The 22,527-nt window shown below is 41.7% G+C and overlaps 1 protein-coding gene across 1 annotated transcript; it reads right to left on the bottom strand.

The window, feature by feature from the left end:
• Positions 1-434: 434 nt before the first annotated feature.
• On the bottom strand, positions 435-21,455 carry sec22c (SEC22 homolog C, vesicle trafficking protein). Its single transcript, XM_031836477.1, has 6 exons — positions 21,251-21,455; positions 10,644-10,855; positions 8,014-8,177; positions 5,010-5,189; positions 4,783-4,901; positions 435-2,680 (listed from the first exon to the last, which is right to left on the bottom strand). The coding sequence occupies exons 2-6, from the start codon at positions 10,823-10,825 to the stop codon at positions 2,414-2,416; spliced, it is 912 nt and encodes a 303-aa protein (XP_031692337.1). The 5' UTR covers positions 10,826-10,855; positions 21,251-21,455; the 3' UTR covers positions 435-2,413.
• Between the last annotated feature and the right edge of the window lie 1,072 nt (positions 21,456-22,527).

Here is a 22,527-nt window from a genome sequence, read left to right as displayed (position 1 = left end):
TTCTGTTAACTACATGCTGGATAAACGAGGTAAAGGTGTTCTTCTGTTAACTACATGCTGGATAAACGAGGTAAAGGTGTTCTTCTGTTAACTACATGCTGGATAAATGAGGTAAAGGTGTTCTTCTGTTCACTACATGCTGGATAAATGAGGTAAAGGTGTTCTTCTGTTAACTACATGCTGGATAAACGAGGTAAAGGTGTTCTTCTGTTAACTACATGCTGGATAAATGAGGTAAAGGTGTTCTTCTGTTCACTACATGCTGGATAAATGAGGTAAAGGTGTTCTTCTGTTCGCTACATGCTGGATGTTGTTCATAGCAAAGCACTGCAGTTTATAAATAAGACAGGATCTGAACATGGTTTGATTTGAAATGTCATCATACTTTAGAACGCTTATGGCAACAATCAACATCATTCATTTGGTCAAACAGATTACTGCACCTTTCAGACTGTGGTTTATTTTACTTTAGAAAATACAAACCACACAATAGGTAAACCATGTGTTAATACAGGTATCTCTCATCAATTTCGGTTATGAAAGACACCCAACACTTTGAAAAGGAGGGCCTGAATGTTACCCCTTGTAGACTGAAACGTTAACACGCTCTCTCCCCCACTTCAATTGCCAATTTAAGGAAACTGTAAAGGACTCCTTGACATTAAAGCAGCCATCATTACACAGAACAAAACTCAATTATACAAACAAATGTATTCAACATATTGGTCTATCAGTTACAGCAGCTTTACCCGGGGGGGGGGGGGGTCTTCCTGCAACCCCCACATTGTTCCCTCAACCAGATGAGTTCAGTAGTTAACACTAAACAAGCCAACCGTAGTGCAAACTCACTGGTCTTGGATCTAAAACTATTGGACATTCCGTTACCAGTGCTCAGGTGCTTGAGGAACACAAATATCTACACATCACCAAGACTTGTTCATTTCAGTAGAGCGGGTATGAATCTTCAATTCACAATTTGTATTCAAACTGTCTCTCAATCATAGAAAAAGCGGTAAATAGTTTCTTCCAAATATGTCTTTTCAGCTCAAATTCTGCTGAAATTAATTATATTTCTTATTTACCAGATTGCTGTAAAAACATGAACAGGGCCCTTAGACTAGACATGAGAAATATCGCAGACTGGAAGGAGCCTAAATCACATCTATATATTTTTATTTTATTTAACTAGGCAAGTCAGTTAAGAACAAATTCTTATTTACAATGACAGCCTACCACCGGCCAAACCCGGACGACGCTGGGCCAATTGTGCGCCGCCCTATGGGTCTCCCAATCACGGCCGGTTGTGATACAGCCTGGAATCAAACCAGGGTCTGTAGTGACGCCTCTAGCATTGAGATGCAGTGCCTTAGACCGCTGCGCCACTCAGAAGCCCCAAAAGCATCAATCGATCGATCTATCGTTTTAGGACTACAAAAAGCAACATACACTGTCACTACATTATTACGGTGTTACAAAATCTATTTTAACTACACAATATAAAACGTTTCTGTATTCATTTTAACTTATGATTAACCATATGTTTAAGAAAAAAAATGAAACTACAACCATTGTTACCAAGCAACATACTATTACCAACAGCCTTCTTGAACAACAAATTAGATGTATTATATTATCAATATAATGTCTTACTTAGCCATGTAAAGTATAAAACCATGATCTAAAAAATATATATTAACTGCTCAATAGTGACCACCATGAAGAGGAATAACACCTGGTGTTGTGGTTGTAAAACTAGAGGGATATGTCAAGCACCTCCTGCTTGGGAAGCTTTCTGCATTAACAACAGAAAATACTTTGGTGAGACATTTTGATTGGTCAATTCTACAGAATGCAAAAGAAAGCAATGAAGCAAATTGAATTGAAAGCACAGTACATTTCCTATTCTAGTGAGACTAGCTGCATTTAGACCCTGGAGAATCAGACTGGTAGTTGATTATCACTTACTGTGCTACAGCAGTGGTCTGATTGGACAGTGAGTGTTCTTTACGTCACTGATGATGTAATCTCAATTACCTCGTCCAATGTAGACCTACTGTCTGACTGGCTATAGTCTAATGTCACACCAATGCCCTTTAATTAGACAGTCAGTATTACAAATTCATATCATTCAAGTAATTTGTTCAAAACTATTGTCTTCATCTGGAATTCATTTCTAAAAGACGATTTGAGGTTAGGGCCTCCACTACTCCTCAAACCTGCCTGGGACGCTACGTGAACGCAGTGCAAATAAACATGGAAATAAAGCAACAAATGATCCATATACAAACAAAACAATGTTATATCCCACTGGACATGATAGGAGACGTCTGTCTGGGTTGGATCCTCTTCCTCCCCTACCGGCCTGTACGTAGCCTACTGCGATGGTGCTACGCACTAAATGGTCCCCCCTCCTTCAGACCCCGCAGTCATTGGTTCTGTCGTGTAGTTTCCGGTTGAGGGTGAGGAGGGTGACGAGGACAGCCACCGCCAGGTGGAACAGCAGCTGCCAGACATTCCTCAGACCAAACAGGAAGCAGTTACAGACCACAACCACACTCAGCAGTGTCAGGGACTTGACCCTCTTCAGAGAAGAGTGGAACAGATACAGGTGACACTGACCGACACAGCACAGGAACGCCAGCAGAAACGCCACCACGTTCCAGATTCCTTCATAATCATCCTGTAGCAAACAGGACAGAAGAACCATAGAACACAGTGTTCACATTGACAGACAGTGGGTCTTTATGAGCGGACTACAACATTGGCAGAATATAAGACATGTTCAGCCAAGTTGAATTAGACATGGCTAAATAGAATAATGTACCTGGAAGGTGTCTCCTATATGTTTAATAGAATAGTGTACTTGGAAGGTGTCTCCTATATGTTTAATAGTGTACCTGGAAGGTGTCTCCTATATATTTAATAGAATAGTGTACCTGGAAGGTGTCTCCTATATGTTTAATAGAATAGTGTACCTGGAAGGTGTCTCCTATATGTTTAATAGTGTACCTGGAAGGTGTCTCCTAAATGTTTAATAGAATCATGTACCTGGAAGGTGTCTCCTATATGTTTAATAGAATAGTGTACCTGGAAGGTGTCTCCTATATGTTTAATAGAATAGTGTACCTGGAAGGTGTCTCCTATATATTTAATAGAATAGTGTACCTGGAAGGTGTCTCCTATATGTTTAATAGAATAGTGTACCTGGAAGGTGTCTCCTATATGTTTAATAGAATAGTGTACCTGGAAGGTGTCTCCTATATGTTTAATAGTGTACCTGGAAGGTGTCTCCTATATGTTTAATAGTGTACCTGGAAGGTGTCTCCTAAATGTTTAATAGTGTACCTGGAAGGTGTCTCCTATATGTTTAATGTGAATCATGTACCTGGAAGGTGTCTCCTATATGTTTAATAGAATCATGTACCTGGAAGGTGTCTCCTATATGTTTAATAGAATAGTGTACCTGGAAGGTGTCTCCTAAATGTTTAATAGTGTACCTGGAAGGTGTCTCCTATATGTTTAATAGAATAGTGTACCTGGAAGGTGTCTCCTATATGTTTAATAGTGTACCTGGAAGGTGTCTCCTATATGTTTAATAGTGTACCTGGAAGGTGTCTTCAATGTGTTTAATAGAATAGTGTACCTGGAAGGTGTCTCCTATATGTTTAATAGTGTACCTGGAAGGTGTCTCCTATATGTTTAATAGTGTACCTGGAAGGTGTCTCCTATATGTTTAATAGTGTACCTGGAAGGTGTCTCCTAAATGTTTAATAGTGTACCTGGAAGGTGTCTCCTATATGTTTAATAGTGTACCTGGAAGGTGTCTTCAATGTGTTTAATAGAATAGTGTACCTGGAAGGTGTCTCCTATATGTTTAATAGTGTACCTGGAAGGTGTCTCCTATATGTTTAATAGAATAGTGTACCTGGAAGGTGTCTCCTATATGTTTAATAGAATAGTGTACCTGGAAGGTGTCTCCTATATGTTTAATAGAATAGTGTACCTGGAAGGTGTCTCCTATATGTTTAATAGTGTACCTGGAAGGTGTCTTCAATGTGTTTAATAGAATAGTGTACCTGGAAGGTGTCTCCTATATGTTTAATAGTGTACCTGGAAGGTGTCTCCTATATGTTTAATAGTGTACCTGGAAGGTGTCTCCTATATGTTTAATAGTGTACCTGGAAGGTGTCTTCTATATGTTTAATAGTGTACCTGGAAGGTGTCTCCTATATGTTTAATAGAATAGTGTACCTGGAAGGTGTCTCCTATATGTTTAATAGTGTACCTGGAAGGTGTCTCCTATATGTTTAATAGAATAGTGTACCTGGAAGGTGTCTCCTATATGTTTAATAGAATCATGTACCTGGAAGGTGTCTCCTATATGTTTAATAGAATAGTGTACCTGGAAGGTGTCTCCTATATGTTTAATAGAATCATGTACCTGGAAGGTGTCTCCTATATGTTTAATAGAATAGTGTACCTGGAAGGTGTCTCCTATATGTTTAATAGAATCATGTACCTGGAAGGTGTCTCCTATATGTTTAATAGAATAGTGTACCTGGAAGGTGTCTCCTATATGTTTAATAGAATAGTGTACCTGGAAGGTGTCTCCTATATGTTTAATAGTGTACCTGGAAGGTGTCTCCTATATGTTTAATAGAATAGTGTACCTGGAAGGTGTCTCCTATATATTTAATAGAATAGTGTACCTGGAAGGTGTCTCCTATATGTTTAATAGTGTACCTGGAAGGTGTCTCCTATATGTTTAATAGAATAGTGTACCTGGAAGGTGTACTCTATGAGGTGAACTCCCCTGATGAGGTTCAGAGAAGAACACATGATGTTGAGGACCAGTGAGAGGATTCCTGGGGCGGTCACTGGCTCCAACCTCTGGTTCTGACCTGGAGGACCGATGCAACAACACAGGATCAAGCAACGTTTAACTGAAGTAATACAGTGCAACATTGATCTCTGGTTAAAGGCAAAGGTCCTTCTCCTCGGATTCTTACCGGATTCAGAAAATTGTTCCGCGTGGCCATTGGCTGACCCGTTGGTAAACTCCACCTCCTCCAGAGTGAGGATCTGCAAAGGGCGGGTTTTCAGATCCTCCTGTACCTCGGTCAGAGTGACCTCCAGCGCTGGACCACCCCTCTGGTTATACTGCTGCTGCAGCCAGGCTATGCTGTTGTCTAATAGAATAGAATATGAACCCTTCTAGTTATACTGCTGCTGCATCCAGGCTATGCTGTTGTCTAATAGAATAGAATATCTTCTAGTTATACTGCTCCTACAGCCAGACTATGCTGTTGTCTAATAGAATAGAATATCTTCTAGTTATACTGCTCCTACAGCCAGGCTATGCTGTTGTCTAATAGAATAGAATATCTTCTAGTTATACTGCTCCTACAGCCAGACTATGCTGTTGTCTAATAGAATAGAATATCTTCTAGTTATACTACTCCTACAGCCAGGCTATGCTGTTGTCTAATAGAATAGAATATTAACCCTTCTAGTTATACTGCTACTGTAGCCAGGTTGTTGTCTAATATAATATATTCTAATTATACTGCTACTGCAGCCAGACTATGCTGTTGTCTTATAAAATATAAAATGAACCCTTCTAGTTATACTGCTACTGTAGCCAGGCTGTTGTCATTCTAATTATACTACTCCTACAGCCAGGCTATGCTGTTGTCTAATATAATATATTCTAATTATACTGCTCCTACAGCCAGGCAATGCTGTTGTCTAATATAATATAATATATTCTAATTATACTGCTACTGCAGCCAGGCTATGCTGTTGTCTTATACAGTGGGGCAAAAAAGTATTTAGTCAGCCACCAATTGTGCAAGTTCTCCCACTTAAAAAGATGAGAGGCCTGTAATGTTCATCATAGGTACACTTCAACTATGACAGACAAAATGAGGAGAAAAAAAGAAATCAGGCAAATCACATTGTAGGATTTTTAATGAATTTATTTGCAAATTATGGTGGAAAATAAGTATTTGGTCACCTACAAACAAGCAAGATTTCTGGCTCTCACAGACCTGTAACTTCTTTAAGAGGCTCCTCTGTCCTCCACTCGTTACCTGTATTAATGGCACCTGTTTGAACTTGTTATCAGTATAAAAGACACCTGTCCACAACCTCAAACAGTCACACTCCAAACTCCACTATGGCCAGGACCAAAGAGCTGTCAAAGGACACCAGAAACAAAATTGTAGACCTGCACCAGGCTGGGAAGACTGAATCTGCAATAGGTAAGCAGCTTGGTTTGAAGAAATCAACTGTGGGAGCAATTATTAGGAAATGGAAGACATACAAGACCACTGATAATCTCCCTCGATCTGGGGCTCCACGCAAGATCTCACACCGTGGGGTCAAAATTATCACAAGAATGGTGAGCAAAAATCCCAGAACCACACGGGGGGACCTAGTGAATGACCTGCAGAGAGCTGGGACCAAAGTAACAAAGCCTACCATCAGTAACACACTACGCCGCCAGGGACTCAAATCCTGCAGTGCCAGACGTGTCCCCCTGCTTAAGCCAGTACATGTCCAGGCCCGTCTGAAGTTTGCCAGAGAGCATTTGGATGATCCAGAAGAAGATTGGGAGAATGGTTTCATCTTACCATATGACAAAATATACCTTTTTGGTAAAAACTCAACTCTTCGTGTTTGGAGGACAAAGAATTCTGAGTTGCATCCAAAAAACACCATACCTACTGTGAAGCATGGGGGTGGAAACATCATGCTTTGGGGCTGTTTTTCTGCAAAGGGACCAGGACGACTGATCCGTGTAAAGGAAAGCATGAATGGGGCCAGGTATCGTGAGATTTTGAGTGAAAACCTCCTTCCATCAGCAAGGGCATTGAAGATGAAACGTGGCTGGGTCTTTCAGCATGACAATGATCCCAAACACACCGCCCGGGCAACGAAGGAGTGGCTTCGTAAGAAGCATTTCAAGGTCCTGGAGTGGCCTAGCCAGTCTCCAGATCTCAACCCCATAGAAAATCTTTGGAGGGAGTTGAAAGTCCGTGTTGCCCAGCAACAGCCCCAAAACATCACTGCTCTAGAGGAGATCTGCATGGAGGAATGGGCCAAAATACCAGCAACAGTGTGTGAAAACCTTGTGAAAACGTTTGATAAACGTTGATAAACTTTTGTTATTGACCAAATACTTATTTTCCACCATAATTTGCAAATAAATTCATTAAAAATCCTACAATGTGACTTTCTGGATTTTTTTTTCTAATTTTGTCTGTCATAGTTGCTCTAGCCAGACAATGCTGTTGTCTAATATAATATATTCTAGTTATACTGCTCCTACAGCCAGACTATGCTGTTGTCTAATATAATATAATATCTTCTAATTATACTGCTCCTATAGCCAGACTATGCTGTTGTCTAATATAATATCTTCTAATTATACTGCTACTGCAGCAATGATATTGTATGCCGTTTTTAAGTATCTGGACTCCTGCCTGCCTCATGGGATAAATCAAATATTTTGATGAACTTCAGATGACCTCTGTTCAATTCATATTAATGTTAGTTAGAGCACCAAGGCTCTAACCACTAGGCTACCTGCTGGACTATAGCACCAAGGCTCCTGTCCAGGGGTAGGCAACCCTTGTTTTGATTTATCTAACCTGGAAGACCAGACGTGTTGAACTTAGGAAATCCCTGAATTGATCAAACAGCTCAGTTGGTCAGGTGTGGTGCCTAGTTGGAACAAAATCCTGCAGTACCTGCAGCACTCCAGGAACAGGGTTGTCTACCCCTGCTCTAGGGTCCTGTGGTACTCCAGGAACAGGGTTGTCTACCCCTGCTCTAGGGTTCTGTGGTACTCCAGGAACAGGGTTGTCTACCCCTGCTCTAGGGTCCTGTGGTACTACAGGAACAGGGTTGTCTACCCCTGCTCTAGGGTCCTGTGGTACTCCAGGAACAGGGTTGTCTACACCTCCACACTTCTCAACCCTCCACCACCCCTCTCCCTCTTCTACATACCGAACTCCAGAAAGGGGTACGGCCTGGCTGCCAGGGCAACCTTGGCGCTGTCCATATGAGCTGTGAACTCCCAGCGCAGGTCCTCTAGAAAACAGAAGGCCATGGCTGCAGGGAGCCTGGCGTCACATACGCTCATGTAGGATACGCCCTCACTGGAGAGGAAACTAGAGGGAGGAGGAAAGGAGGGGAGTTGGGGGGGGGGGGGGGGGGGGGTAGTGAACAAACAGCTGGGCACAGCTTGCCCACAGTATGCAGCAGGACAGTTTCTGAATCCTTTCAAAATGTGGAGACTGGTTTCTGATCTGTTCAACCAATTCTGTTTAACATCTAATCTTCCCTGTGCAACTTTCTCTTTCCAATTACTCTCTGTTGAGGTACAGTGCCTTCAGAAAGTATTCACAACCCTAGACTTAAACACATTTTGTGTTACAGCCTGAATTTAAAATGGATTACATTGAGATTGTGTGTAGGCCAGTGTCCACACACACACACACCATAATGTCAACGTGGAATTATGTTTTTAGAAATTAACAATTAAAAGCCGAAATCCCACACGTGACTGAGTACCACTCTTTTGATATTTTCAAGCATGTGGCTGCATCGTGTTATGTTATTCACCTTTCAGCAGGACAATAACCTAAAATACAACGGCAAATCTACACTGGAGTAGTTGAAAGTTCCTGAGTGGTCTAGTTAAAGTTTGGACTGAAATCAGCTTTAAAATCTATGGCAGGACTGAAAAATGGCTATCTAGCAATGATCATCTACCAACTTGCCAGAGCTTAAATCATTTTAACAATAATGTGCAAATATTGTACAAATCTAGGTGTGGCTTACACAGAAATGCAGCTTTAAATCACTGCCAAAGGTGATTCTAACATGTATTGACTCATACAGAAATCCAATTTACATAAGTATTCACACCCCTGCGTCAATACTTTGTAGAAGCACCTTTCGTAGCAACTACAGCCGTGAGTCTTTGTGGGAAAGTCGATGACATTTCCACACATGGATTGTGCAACATTTACCTATTAACCTTTTCAAGATTCCGTCAAACTGTTTGTTGATCATGTCTAGACATCTAATTTCAGGTCTTGATGGTACTCAGTAATGTGTTGTATTGGACTTGCCAGATGTTTTTTTACAGTATTACTTTAGTGCCTTGTTGCAAACAGGATGCATGTTTTGGAATATTTGTATTCTGTACAGGCTTCCTTCTTTTCACTCTGTCAATTAGGTTACTATTGTGGAGTAACTACAATGTTGATCCATCCTCCATTTTTATCCCATCACAGCTATTAAACTCGGTTTTAAAGTCACCATTGGCCTCATTGTGAAGTTAGGAAGGCCGTCTATCTCTGTAGTGACTGGGTGTATCGATTCACAATCCAAAGTGTAAATAATAACTTCACCATGCTCAAAGGGGTATTCAATGTCTGATTTAAAAACATTTTTTTTTTTTTTATGAAAAATTCTCCCAATCGGTGCCCTTATTTGCAGGGCATTGGAAAATCTTCCTGGTCTTTGTGGTTGAATCTGTTTGTAATTCAATGCTCGACTGAGGGACATTACAGATAATTGTTTGTCTGGAGTACAAAGGTGAGATAGTCATTCAAAAGTCATGTTAAACACTATTATTACACACAAACTGAGTCCATGCAACTTATTAAGCATATTTTTACTCCTGAACTTATTGAGGCTTGTCATAACATTGGGGTTGAATAATTTTTCATTCAAGACACTTCAGATTTTAATTAATTGCCCCCCAAAAATGTAAAAACATAGTTCCACTGACATTATGGGGTATTGTGTGACCAAAAAATATCAATATAAATCATTTTAAATTCAGGTTGTAACAAAATGTTGTAAAAGTTAAAGGGTGTGAATACTTTCTGAAGTGTGTGTGTCCTTAATATGTATATATACATCTATCTATAGACACATCTCTCTACATATCGATCTATACACATCTCTCTCTACATATCAATCTATACACATCTCTCTCTACATATCAATCTATACACATCTCTCTCTACATATCGATCTATACACATCTCTCTCTACATATCGATCTATACACATCTCTCTCTACATATCAATCTATACACATCTCTCTCTACATATCGATCTATACACATCTCTCTCTACATATCAATCTATACACATCTCTCTACATATCAATCTATACACATCTCTCTCTACATATCAATCTATACACATCTCTCTCTACATATCAATCTATAGACACATCTCTCTCTACATATCTATCTATACACATCTCTCTCTACATATCTATCTATACACATCTCTCTACATATATCTACATATATCAATCTATACACATATCTACATATATCAATCTATACACATATCTATATACATCTCTACATATATCTATCTATACACATATCTATACACATCTCTACATATATCTATCTATACACATATCTATATACATATCTACATATATCTATCTATACACATATCTATACACATATCTATACACACACATTTATACTTATACACACACATTTATACTTATACACACACACACACATCTATACTTACACACATGCATCTATACTTACACACCAGGTATAGTATATACTATGAAAAAAAATATATCTTACTATATATTGAGGTCATGGCCCTTGACCACCCCTCTGTCAGGGAACAGGCTGAGGGCCTTGGAGATGGTCCGTAGCTGTTGCTTCCTCTCCTGCAGCTCTGGGTTGTGTTGGAAGTCAGTGGAGGCTGAGAGAGGCAGACCATCCCTGACCCGCACCACCAGGGCAAACAGGATCAGAGACATGGTCCACACAGGCCACTGGGTTCACATAGCCTGCAACGACATCACAGGAAAACATTTAGCACAGCGCAATACAAAATACAGAGGACAGGGCAGGCCAGGAGACTCAGAGACTCCATTACAACTGAGACACATCTGGTATGAAGTCAGTACCGCAGTCAGGGGTGTATTCATTAGGAACCAAACATGGAGGGACTTGCATAAATCTGTCCAATTAACGCTCAGTAGTAGTAGGCTAACAGTTAGCTGCTAGCCAGTTGTCAGTCACTAGGTGGTACATCACCTCAGTAGTAGTAGGCTAAGAGTTAGCTCCTAACGGTTAGCTGCTAGCCAACTGTCAGTCACTAGGTGGTACATCAGCTCAGTAGTAGTAGGCTAACAGTTAGCTAGCCAGTTGTCAGTCTCTAGGTGGTGCATCAGCTCAGTAGTAGTAGTAATAGGCTAACAGTTAGCTGCTAGCCAGTTGTCAGTCACTAGGTGGTACATCAGCTCAGTAGTAGTAGGCTAACAGTTAGCTAGCCAGTTGTCAGTCACTAGGTGGTACATCAGCTCAGTAGTAGTAGGCTAACAGTTAGCTAGCCAGTTGGCAGTTACTAGGTGGTGCATCAGCTCAGTAGTAGTAGTAATAGGCTAACAGTTAGCTGCTAGCCAATTGTCAGTCACTAGGTGGTACATCAGCTCAGTAGTAGTAGGCTAACAGTTAGCTAGCCAGTTGTCAGTCACTAGGTGGTGCATCAGCTCAGTAGTAGTAGTAGTAGGCTAACAGTTAGCTAGCCAGTTGTCAGTCACTAGGTGGTACATCAGCTCAGTAGTAGTAGGCTAAGAGTTAGCTGCTAACGGTTAGCTGCTAGCCAGTTGTCAGTCACTAGGTGGTACATCAGCTCAGTAGTAGTAGGCTAACAGTTAGCTAGCCAGTTGTCAGTCACTAGGTGGTGCATCAGCTCAGTAGTAGTAGGCTAAGAGTTAGCTGCTAACAGTTAGCTAGCCAGTTGTCAGTCACTAGGTGGTACATCAGCTCAGTAGTAGGCTAACAGTTAGCTAGCCAGTTGTCAGTCACTAGGTGGTGCATCAGCTCAGTAGTAGTAGTAGTAGTAGGCTAACAGTTAGCTAGCCAGTTGTCAGTCACTAGGTGGTACATCAGCTCAGTAGTAGGCTAACAGTTAGCTGCTAACGGTTAGCTGCTAGCCAGTTGTCAGTCACTAGGTGGTGCATCTGCTCAGTAGTAGTAGTAGGCTAACAGTTAGCTAGCCAGTTGTCAGTCACTAGGTGGTACATCAGCTCAGTAGTAGTAGTAGTAGGCTAACAGTTAGCTAGCCAGTTGTCAGTCACTAGGTGGTGCATCAGCTCAGTAGTAGTAGGCTAAGAGTTAGCTGCTAACAGTTAGCTAGCCAGTTGTCAGTCACTAGGTGGTACATCAGCTCTGTAGTAGGCTAACAGTTAGCTAGCCAGTTGTCAGTCACTAGGTGGTACATCAGCTCTGTAGTAGGCTAACAGTTAGCTAGCCAGTTGTCAGTCACTAGGTGGTACATCAGCTCAGTAGTAGGCTAACAGTTAGCTGCTAACGGTTAGCTGCTAGCCAGTTGTCAGTCACTAGGTGGTACATCAGCTCAGTAGTAGTAGTGGTAGGTTAACAGTTAGCTAGCCAGTTGTCAGTCACTAGGTGGTGCATCAGCTCAGTAGTAGTAGTGGTAGGTTAACAGTTAGCTAGCCAGTTGTTAGTCACTAGGTGGTGCATCAGCTCAGTAGTAGTAGGCTAAGAGTTAGCTGCTAACAGTTAGCTAGCCAGTTGTCAGTCACTAGGTGGTACATCAGCTCAGTAGTAGGCTAACAGATAGCTAGCCAGTTGTCAGTCACTAGGTGGTGCATCAGCTCAGTAGTAGTAGTAGGCTAACAGTTAGCTAGCCAGTTGTCAGTCACTAGGTGGTACATCAGCTCAGTAGTAGTAGGCTAAGAGTTAGCTGCTAACGGTTAGCTGCTAGCCAGTTGTCAGTCACTAGGTGGTGCATCAGCTCAGTAGTAGTAGGCTAACAGTTAGCTAGCCAGTTGTCAGTCACTAGGTGGTGCATCAGCTCAGTAGTAGTAGGCTAAGAGTTAGCTGCTAACAGTTAGCTAGCCAGTTGTCAGTCACTAGGTGGTACATCAGCTCAGTAGTAGTAGGCTAAGAGTTAGCTGCTAACGGTTAGCTGCTAGCCAGTTGTCAGTCACTAGGTGGTACATCAGCTCAGTAGTAGTAGGCTAACAGTTAGCTAGCCAGTTGTCAGTCACTAGGTGGTGCATCAGCTCAGTAGTAGTAGTAGTAGGCTAACAGTTAGCTAGCCAGTTGTCAGTCACTAGGTGGTGCATCAGCTCAGTAGTAGTAGTAGTAGTAGGCTAACAGTTAGCTAGCCAGTTGTAAGTCACTAGGTGGTACATCAGCTCAGTAGTAGTAGTAGGCTAACAGTTAGCTAGCCAGTTGTAAGTCACTAGGTGGTACATCAGCTCAGTAGTAGTAGGCTAACAGTTAGCTAGCCAGTTGTCAGTCACTAGGTGGTGCATCAGCTCAGTAGTAGTAGTAGTAGGCTAACAGTTAGCTAGCCAGTTGTCAGTCACTAGGTGGTGCATCAGCTCAGTAGTAGTAGTGGTAGGTTAACAGTTAGCTAGCCAGGTGTCAGTCACCAGGTGGTGCATCAGCTCAGTAGTAGTAGGCTAACAGTTAGCTAGCCAGTTGTCAGTCACTAGGTGGTGCATCAGCTCAGTAGTAGTAGGCTAAGAGTTAGCTGCTAACAGTTAGCTAGCCAGTTGTCAGTCACTAGGTGGTACATCAGCTCAGTAGTAGGCTAACAGATAGCTAGCCAGTTGTCAGTCACTAGGTGGTGCATCAGCTCAGTAGTAGTAGTAGGCTAACAGTTAGCTAGCCAGTTGTCAGTCACTAGGTGGTACATCAGCTCAGTAGTAGTAGGCTAAGAGTTAGCTGCTAACGGTTAGCTGCTAGCCAGTTGTCAGTCACTAGGTGGTGCATCAGCTCAGTAGTAGTAGGCTAACAGTTAGCTAGCCAGTTGTCAGTCACTAGGTGGTGCATCAGCTCAGTAGTAGTAGGCTAAGAGTTAGCTGCTAACAGTTAGCTAGCCAGTTGTCAGTCACTAGGTGGTACATCAGCTCAGTAGTAGGCTAACAGATAGCTAGCCAGTTGTCAGTCACTAGGTGGTGCATCAGCTCAGTAGTAGTAGTAGGCTAACAGTTAGCTAGCCAGTTGTCAGTCACTAGGTGGTACATCAGCTCAGTAGTAGTAGGCTAAGAGTTAGCTGCTAACGGTTAGCTGCTAGCCAGTTGTCAGTCACTAGGTGGTACATCAGCTCAGTAGTAGTAGGCTAACAGTTAGCTAGCCAGTTGTCAGTCACTAGGTGGTGCATCAGCTCAGTAGTAGTAGTAGTAGGCTAACAGTTAGCTAGCCAGTTGTCAGTCACTAGGTGGTGCATCAGCTCAGTAGTAGTAGTAGTAGTAGGCTAACAGTTAGCTAGCCAGTTGTAAGTCACTAGGTGGTACATCAGCTCAGTAGTAGGCTAACAGATAGCTAGCCAGTTGTCAGTCACTAGGTGGTGCATCAGCTCAGTAGTAGTAGTAGGCTAACAGTTAGCTAGCCAGTTGTCAGTCACTAGGTGGTACATCAGCTCAGTAGTAGTAGGCTAAGAGTTAGCTGCTAACGGTTAGCTGCTAGCCAGTTGTCAGTCACTAGGTGGTGCATCAGCTCAGTAGTAGTAGGCTAACAGTTAGCTAGCCAGTTGTCAGTCACTAGGTGGTGCATCAGCTCAGTAGTAGTAGGCTAAGAGTTAGCTGCTAACAGTTAGCTAGCCAGTTGTCAGTCACTAGGTGGTACATCAGCTCAGTAGTAGGCTAACAGATAGCTAGCCAGTTGTCAGTCACTAGGTGGTGCATCAGCTCAGTAGTAGTAGTAGGCTAACAGTTAGCTAGCCAGTTGTCAGTCACTAGGTGGTACATCAGCTCAGTAGTAGTAGGCTAAGAGTTAGCTGCTAACGGTTAGCTGCTAGCCAGTTGTCAGTCACTAGGTGGTACATCAGCTCAGTAGTAGTAGGCTAACAGTTAGCTAGCCAGTTGTCAGTCACTAGGTGGTGCATCAGCTCAGTAGTAGTAGTAGTAGTAGGCTAACAGTTAGCTAGCCAGTTGTAAGTCACTAGGTGGTACATCAGCTCAGTAGTAGTAGTAGGCTAACAGTTAGCTAGCCAGTTGTAAGTCACTAGGTGGTACATCAGCTCAGTAGTAGTAGGCTAACAGTTAGCTAGCCAGTTGTCAGTCACTAGGTGGTGCATCAGCTCAGTAGTAGTAGTAGTAGGCGAACAGTTAGCTAGCCAGTTGTCAGTCACTAGGTGGTGCATCAGCTCAGTAGTAGTAGTGGTAGGTTAACAGTTAGCTAGCCAGGTGTCAGTCACCAGGTGGTGCATCAGCTCAGTAGTAGTAGGCTAACAGTTAGCTAGCCAGTTGTCAGTCACTAGGTGGTGCATCAGCTCAGTAGTAGTAGGCTAAGAGTTAGCTGCTAACAGTTAGCTAGCCAGTTGTCAGTCACTAGGTGGTACATCAGCTCAGTAGTAGGCTAACAGATAGCTAGCCAGTTGTCAGTCACTAGGTGGTGCATCAGCTCAGTAGTAGTAGTAGGCTAACAGTTAGCTAGCCAGTTGTCAGTCACTAGGTGGTACATCAGCTCAGTAGTAGTAGGCTAAGAGTTAGCTGCTAACGGTTAGCTGCTAGCCAGTTGTCAGTCACTAGGTGGTGCATCAGCTCAGTAGTAGTAGGCTAACAGTTAGCTAGCCAGTTGTCAGTCACTAGGTGGTGCATCAGCTCAGTAGTAGTAGGCTAAGAGTTAGCTGCTAACAGTTAGCTAGCCAGTTGTCAGTCACTAGGTGGTACATCAGCTCAGTAGTAGGCTAACAGATAGCTAGCCAGTTGTCAGTCACTAGGTGGTGCATCAGCTCAGTAGTAGTAGTAGGCTAACAGTTAGCTAGCCAGTTGTCAGTCACTAGGTGGTACATCAGCTCAGTAGTAGTAGGCTAAGAGTTAGCTGCTAACGGTTAGCTGCTAGCCAGTTGTCAGTCACTAGGTGGTACATCAGCTCAGTAGTAGTAGGCTAACAGTTAGCTAGCCAGTTGTCAGTCACTAGGTGGTGCATCAGCTCAGTAGTAGTAGTAGTAGGCTAACAGTTAGCTAGCCAGTTGTCAGTCACTAGGTGGTGCATCAGCTCAGTAGTAGTAGTAGTAGTAGGCTAACAGTTAGCTAGCCAGTTGTAAATCACTAGGTGGTACATCAGCTCAGTAGTAGTAGTAGGCTAACAGTTAGCTAGCCAGTTGTTAGTCACTAGGTGGTGCATCAGCTCAGTAGTAGGCTAACAGTTAGCTAGCCAGTTGTCAGTCACTAGGTGGTACATCAGCTCAGTAGTAGGCTAACTGTTAGCTAGCTAGTGTAATATATGGCAGAATGATGGCAAACAGGGCTCATGATGGTTTTAACATATTTTCTTTTACAAGGTGGTGCTGATGATTAAGGCAAGGCGTCTCGGCCTCTCTATGGACTCATAAAAAAAAAAAAATTAAACACCCCATTTCCTGTGATGGAGTCTTAAATGAACAAAAACAAGGGAAATCCCTGTAATCTTCCTTGCTTGTTGACCTAATTTAGCTAGCTAACAGTAGGGACATCTAAGGTTCAGTATAATTATGTCTACATTCCAAAGTGCTGATAGAACGTTCAGGTTTCTATGATGTGAAGCATGCACACAATGAAAACACATGCACACCTGCCAAGCTCATGCACGTGTTTTAGGGTTGGGCGGTATCCAGATTTTCCTATGGTTAAACCGTGCCGCTCTCAGCTCGGGATTGGAAAAAAAGCCCATTGAGCATCGATTACCAGAATGCTAACAAAATTAGCACAAGTAATAGCATATGTCCATGGAGGCTAGCTAAATACTCTAAAGAGCGCAAACAGAAGAAAAAAAAAGTGAAACATTTTTCTTTCACCTTGATTTAACCAGGTAAACTAGTTGAGAACAAGTTCTCATTTACAACTGCGACCTGGCCAAGATAAAGTAACGCAGTGCGACAAACAACAGAGTTACACATGGAATAAACAAGCATACAGTCAATAACAAAATAGAAAAAAAAGAAAGTCTATATACAGTGTGTGCAAATGGCGTGAGGTGGTAAATCAATAAATATGCCATAGTAGCGAAGTAATTACAATTTAGCAGATTAACACTGGAGTGATAGATGAGCAGATGATAACAAACAAGGAGATAATTATCTATAACATTTTTCTTAGCACATTGCCCCCAAGTTTAGTCTCCATAGTAGAGGAACACTTGTCACCTCTCAAACAGGGCCAATCACTAGGGCCAGCTCGTTTTTAGACACGGTTCCTAATCAACACTAAAAGAAAAATCATTTTGAAAACATAAAAAAACAACAACGATCATGTCAACACAGACCGCAAACTGGCTACACAATGCTTATGTAGGCTACCGCAAAAGGAATCTAACCGCTGTTCGGTAGGCTACAGGGAATCTGAACACTGTTCACTAGTGTTTCAGGCTATGTAAAAGGTGCCCATTGTATTTCTTTGCAGTGCAAACATAATTTCAGATTTTCGAAATGTATAAAATCTCAAATCTAGTTCAAAGGCATTTTAGAAGCATTGCTTCTATAGCTAATACCGGACACTCATTCATTTTCCATCGCTCAGTCTTCTAAACTCCCGACTCCATTTAATGCGAAGATGTTTATATTTATTTTTGATTATACTTTTGTAATGCTTTTTGTGACGTGGATCATAATTACAGTTACAGTCTGAGGTTGCGTGATCCTTGTAATGTTACGGGAAAAATACTTATGGGAAGCAGAATTAAATGCATATCTCACTGCACAAATGCGACCAGTTATTTTTCGTATTTGCATTTCATTTCTTTCACTAGCAAATGCAAGTGAACTGCTGGCCCTTTGGAGCCCACTGAATGTCCATCTAATGTTCTCTAACATTAGCTTGAAACAAATGTGTTTACCTTTCCACAACACATGGAGTCAAAAAGGGATTTGTCCATGTGTTTACCTGACAGCTGACAGTCGGCAAATTCAGCATCACAACAAACAGGACGAGGGGCAGAAAACATATGTCTGTGTGCTGAAGTTCGAGAATCGGGATGTTAGATTTACTCAGTGGATGTATTTTTTATTAGAAAATATATTACAAAATTTCAAAAATAATAATATATAATAAAAGTATGCCCTTTTCATTTCTGCGTACTTTTAACATGGATCTCGTACCTACATACATGGACAGAGAATTGCATAGCTGGTATGCTAAATGCATGCATGTTGGCAGGTCTGCTGCTCGCTTAACCCTTGAAGCCAGCCGCACCAATGTGCCAGAGGAAACACCGCTCAGCTGGCGACGGAAGTCAGCTTGTAGGCTCCTAGCCCGCCATAAGGAGTCGCCAGATTGCGATGAGACAAGGAAATCCCGGCCCGGCCAAACCCTCCCCTATCCCGGACAACGCTGGACCAATTATCTCCTCGTCACGGCCAGCTGTGACACAGCCTGGGATAAAACCCAGGACTGTAGTTTTGTTTATTTATTTCACCTTTATTTAACCAGATAAGCCAGTTGAGAACAAGTTCTCATTGACAACTGCGACCTGGTCAAGAAAAAGTAAAGCAGTGCAACAAAAACAGAGTTACACAGCGACGCCTCAAACAAATCGACGCAGTGCCTTAGACCGCTGCGCCACACGGTAAGCAGCTAGCTGCATGTCTAAACAAAAGACTCCAATATGCAAGTAACCATTTCACCTTCTGTATCCTGTGCATGTGACAAATAAACATTGATTTTCTATAGTGTGTGTTTACCAGAGACTTGAAGAACAACATGACCAGCATCAAAGTCAGATTAAGATATCACATTAGTGGTGGTAGGCAGCAGCAGGCTCGTACGCGTTCATTCAAACTTTACTGCGTTTGCCAGCAGCTCTTAGCAATGTTTGATGCATAGCGCTATTTATGACTTCAAGCCTATCAACTCCTGAGATTAGGCTGGCAATACTAAAGTGCCTATAAGAACATCCAATAGTCAAAGGTATATGAAATACAGATGGTATAGAGAGAAATAGTCAACGCGTTATAATTCCTACAATAACTAACCTAAAACTTCTTATCTGGGAATATTGAACCACCAGCTTTCATATGTTCTCATGTTCTGAGCAAGGAACTTAAACATTAGCTTGTTTACATTGCAATTTTTTATATATTTAAACCAAATAGAACATTTTCATTATTTATTTGAGACTAAATAGATTTTATTTATGTATTATATTAAAATAAAAGTGTTCATTCAGTATTGTTGTAATTGTCATTATTACAAATATATATATATATATATATATATATATATATCTTTTTTAAATTAAAAAAAGAAATATATATATATTTAAAATCGGCCGATTAATCGGTATCTGCTTTTTTTGGTCCCCCAATAATCGCTATTGATTATTAAAATCAGTCGACCTCTACAACAGACATGTCAATAGACAAGGTATAAAGCAGCCTTCAGTCTTGAAATAATTGGTTTAGTACACCACCCTACTCTGTTTAGCCTCACATGTTAAAGAGATGGGTGGGGCTAACTACACCGCTCGCATCGCAAAATACATTTACAAATCTACATTATTCAATTATTGCACGTGCCAACGAGCATCTGTGATGCCAATGGCTAAAATAGAAGTCAGTTCTATTTGTGACGCAGATGCGCTGCAAGTCCTGCCTCTCCAATCTCCTCATTGGTTTATAGAAGCAGATACCCACGTGCCATCTCCTCATTGGTTATACCCACGTGAGTGACTGAAAGACAAACAAGGTTGGTGGCGGTAATTGCACCTAATTTATGAAAGTTGCCAATCGCAATATAAAGTCAAGAGAAGAAAAAGCCTGGAAGGAAGAGAGATGACTAGTAACGATTCAGTTGAACATTTTGTGTGTGGATTAATTGGCGGAGTAGAGGACCTTTTGCATTTCAGGTAAAACAACAACTCAATGTTTATATCCCAGGACAAATTAGCTAGCAACAGCAAGCTAGCTAAACGGGACAAATTAGCTAGCAAGCTAACTAGCTAAATTGCCATAAATGTTTAATGCTTTTCGACCTGTCCCCAAATTAATGTAATTGGTTCAGAGTTTGTTTTGATATTTTAACCTGCGTGTCGTGATCACGTTTCGTGTGGGGGGACAAAACACATTCATGCACGATGGCACACAAGCATTTGGTTTCTGTGTAATTCATAAGAGGGTGTAAACGATGCTGAATGCATGTAGAATAGGGCTGACCACAATTAGTCAACTAGTTGATTGTTAGGCTGTTGGTGGACCGAGACGGCTTTAGTCGAGCAGTAAATATATATACAGTACATTCGGGAAGTATTCAGACCCCTTAACATTTTCCACTTTGTTCCGCTCCAGCCCAGATGCACAATGCACTGCTCGCTCCAGAATGCACTCTCCCGCCAATTTGTGCAAATTCATTATTATTTCATAACTTCATTGTGCGAATTGTTTACATTTGATTGTTAGTTATATCAATTCCCCATTACATATCACTAGTACATTTACCGCTAATACATAGGGCGTGTCTATGTATGGAAAATACGTTTAAAATATTAGAGAAATAGATTGGTCGCATGAACAGATGACTTTCAATAGACCAAGATTTTTTTGTTTGTTTTTGTTGTACGGGACAGCCCTGGTGTGGACAAAGAGCTCTCCAATAGGTTTACCAAAACATTCAGGGGCCATTTTCTCAAAAGTGAGGTTACAAGTTGATCAACTTTCAAAGCATAATTGCTTTCCCATTGTTCCTCAATTGCAGTGTATGATACCATTTTCTAGTCTCTACTTTTATCCAATGTAAAAAAACACCACTTCAAATGTTGCTACATAAGACTGAAACGAGGAGATCCGTCACATCTTATCTGCAAAAAGACCTACCGCACCGACAACCGGTAAATTAAAATATAATTGTATATTCTGGCTTGTAGAGGTCGTCTGAGGAAACTTTCCTGATCCAAACGCTCATTTATGCCCGACGTTGAATCCAATACAACTCAACGTCGGGTCTCCAGGCGAAGGTTCGCCCTTCCTGCAAACAGATGGCTACACTAGTTAGATGGCTGAATGCACGTTTCATTGCCACAACCAGTGAAATATGAGTCTAAAAGTAGCAGTGTGTTCAGCAGCAAGCCTGACTTTCAGTCAGAGTGATTGACTTTAGATGCACGGGTCTCCATAATTATCTTAGGAATACATATCACACAAATAAACGCACTGTGGCGAACATAAACATTGCTTGTTGCAAACGTGGCTGGCTAATAACGTTAGCAGCTAGCTACTATGTGTACCTTACCTTAACATTCTTCGGTACATTTTGTTTATCTCAAATTGTTGTGATACAACATGTGAATGAAAGTAGACACTTTAGTTGTGTTTTGCTAATTACTGTACATGTAATTTAAAGTAGACTGTTGTCCAATACTTTGAAAGACCCACTAGCTTTCTTAATATTTTGCTAAGCATTGTGGGTAAAGATGAAAACAAATCTCTTTCCGGGTTCCGCGCTTTTTTTTTTTTAAAGAAACAGTAGCTCAATAAACTTTACGGTTAGGGTTGGGACTTCCCAGAGTTTCCCAAACTCGGTCCTGTGTCCCCTCTAACAGTACACAGCTGATTTAAATGACCAACTCATCATCATGCTTTGATTATTTGAATCAGCTGTGTAGTGCTACCTTTTCTACCGATCTGTGTGCCAGGTATGATCCATTTCAATAATAACGTTTTCGTTTCTCAAAGTCATTGTCATGTTGTTAATCATAAAAATCAGAAGTAAAAAAGTATAAAATTCAAAAAGTAAAAATGTAACTATGGCAAGAGCACTAGCCTCTGCCATAAGGACACATTGATAGACTGGGTCAACATGGAGTTAATCACTAGACATGTAAAACAGAACTTAAGCAGAAAATGTGTACTTTAGTTAATTCATGCAGGCACCACACGCCATATGTCTGTAATAAGGACATATGCTTGAACTAATCAAGTATTATTAGGAAAGTATATATGTGAGAAATGTATTATTTTTCTTTATTTAACGAGGCAAGTCAGTCAAGAACACGTTCTTATTTACAATGACAGCCTGGGAACAGTGGGTTAACTGCCTTGTTCAGGGGCAGAACGACAGCCTGGGAACAGTGGGTTAACTGCCTTGTTCAGGGGCAGAACGACAGCCTGGGAACAGTGGGTTAACTGCCTTGTTCAGGGGCAGAACGACAGCCTGGGAACAGTGGGTTAACTGCCTTGTTCAGGGGCAGAACGACAGCCTGGGAACAGTGGGTTAACTGCCTTGTTCAGGGGCAGAACGACAGCCTGGGAACAGTGGGTTAACTGCCTTGTTCAGGGGCAGAATGACAGCCTGGTGGGTTAACTGCCTTGTTCAGGGGCAGAATGACAGCCTGGGAACAGTGGGTTAACTGCCTTGTTCAGGGGCAGAACGACAGCCTGGGAACAGTGGGTTAACTGCCTTGTTCAGGGGCAGAACGACAGCCTGGGAACAGTGGGTTAACTGCCTTGTTCAGGGGCAGAACGACAGCCTGGGAACAGTGGGTTAACTGCCTTGTTCAGGGGCAGAAC

The sequence above is a fragment of the Oncorhynchus kisutch genome, linkage group LG11 (genome assembly GCF_002021735.2).
Source record: "Oncorhynchus kisutch isolate 150728-3 linkage group LG11, Okis_V2, whole genome shotgun sequence".
Classification (NCBI taxonomy): Eukaryota; Metazoa; Chordata; class Actinopteri; order Salmoniformes; family Salmonidae; genus Oncorhynchus; species Oncorhynchus kisutch.
The sequence above is the reverse complement of the archived record's forward strand: the minus strand, read 5'-3'. Positions and strand labels throughout refer to the sequence as shown.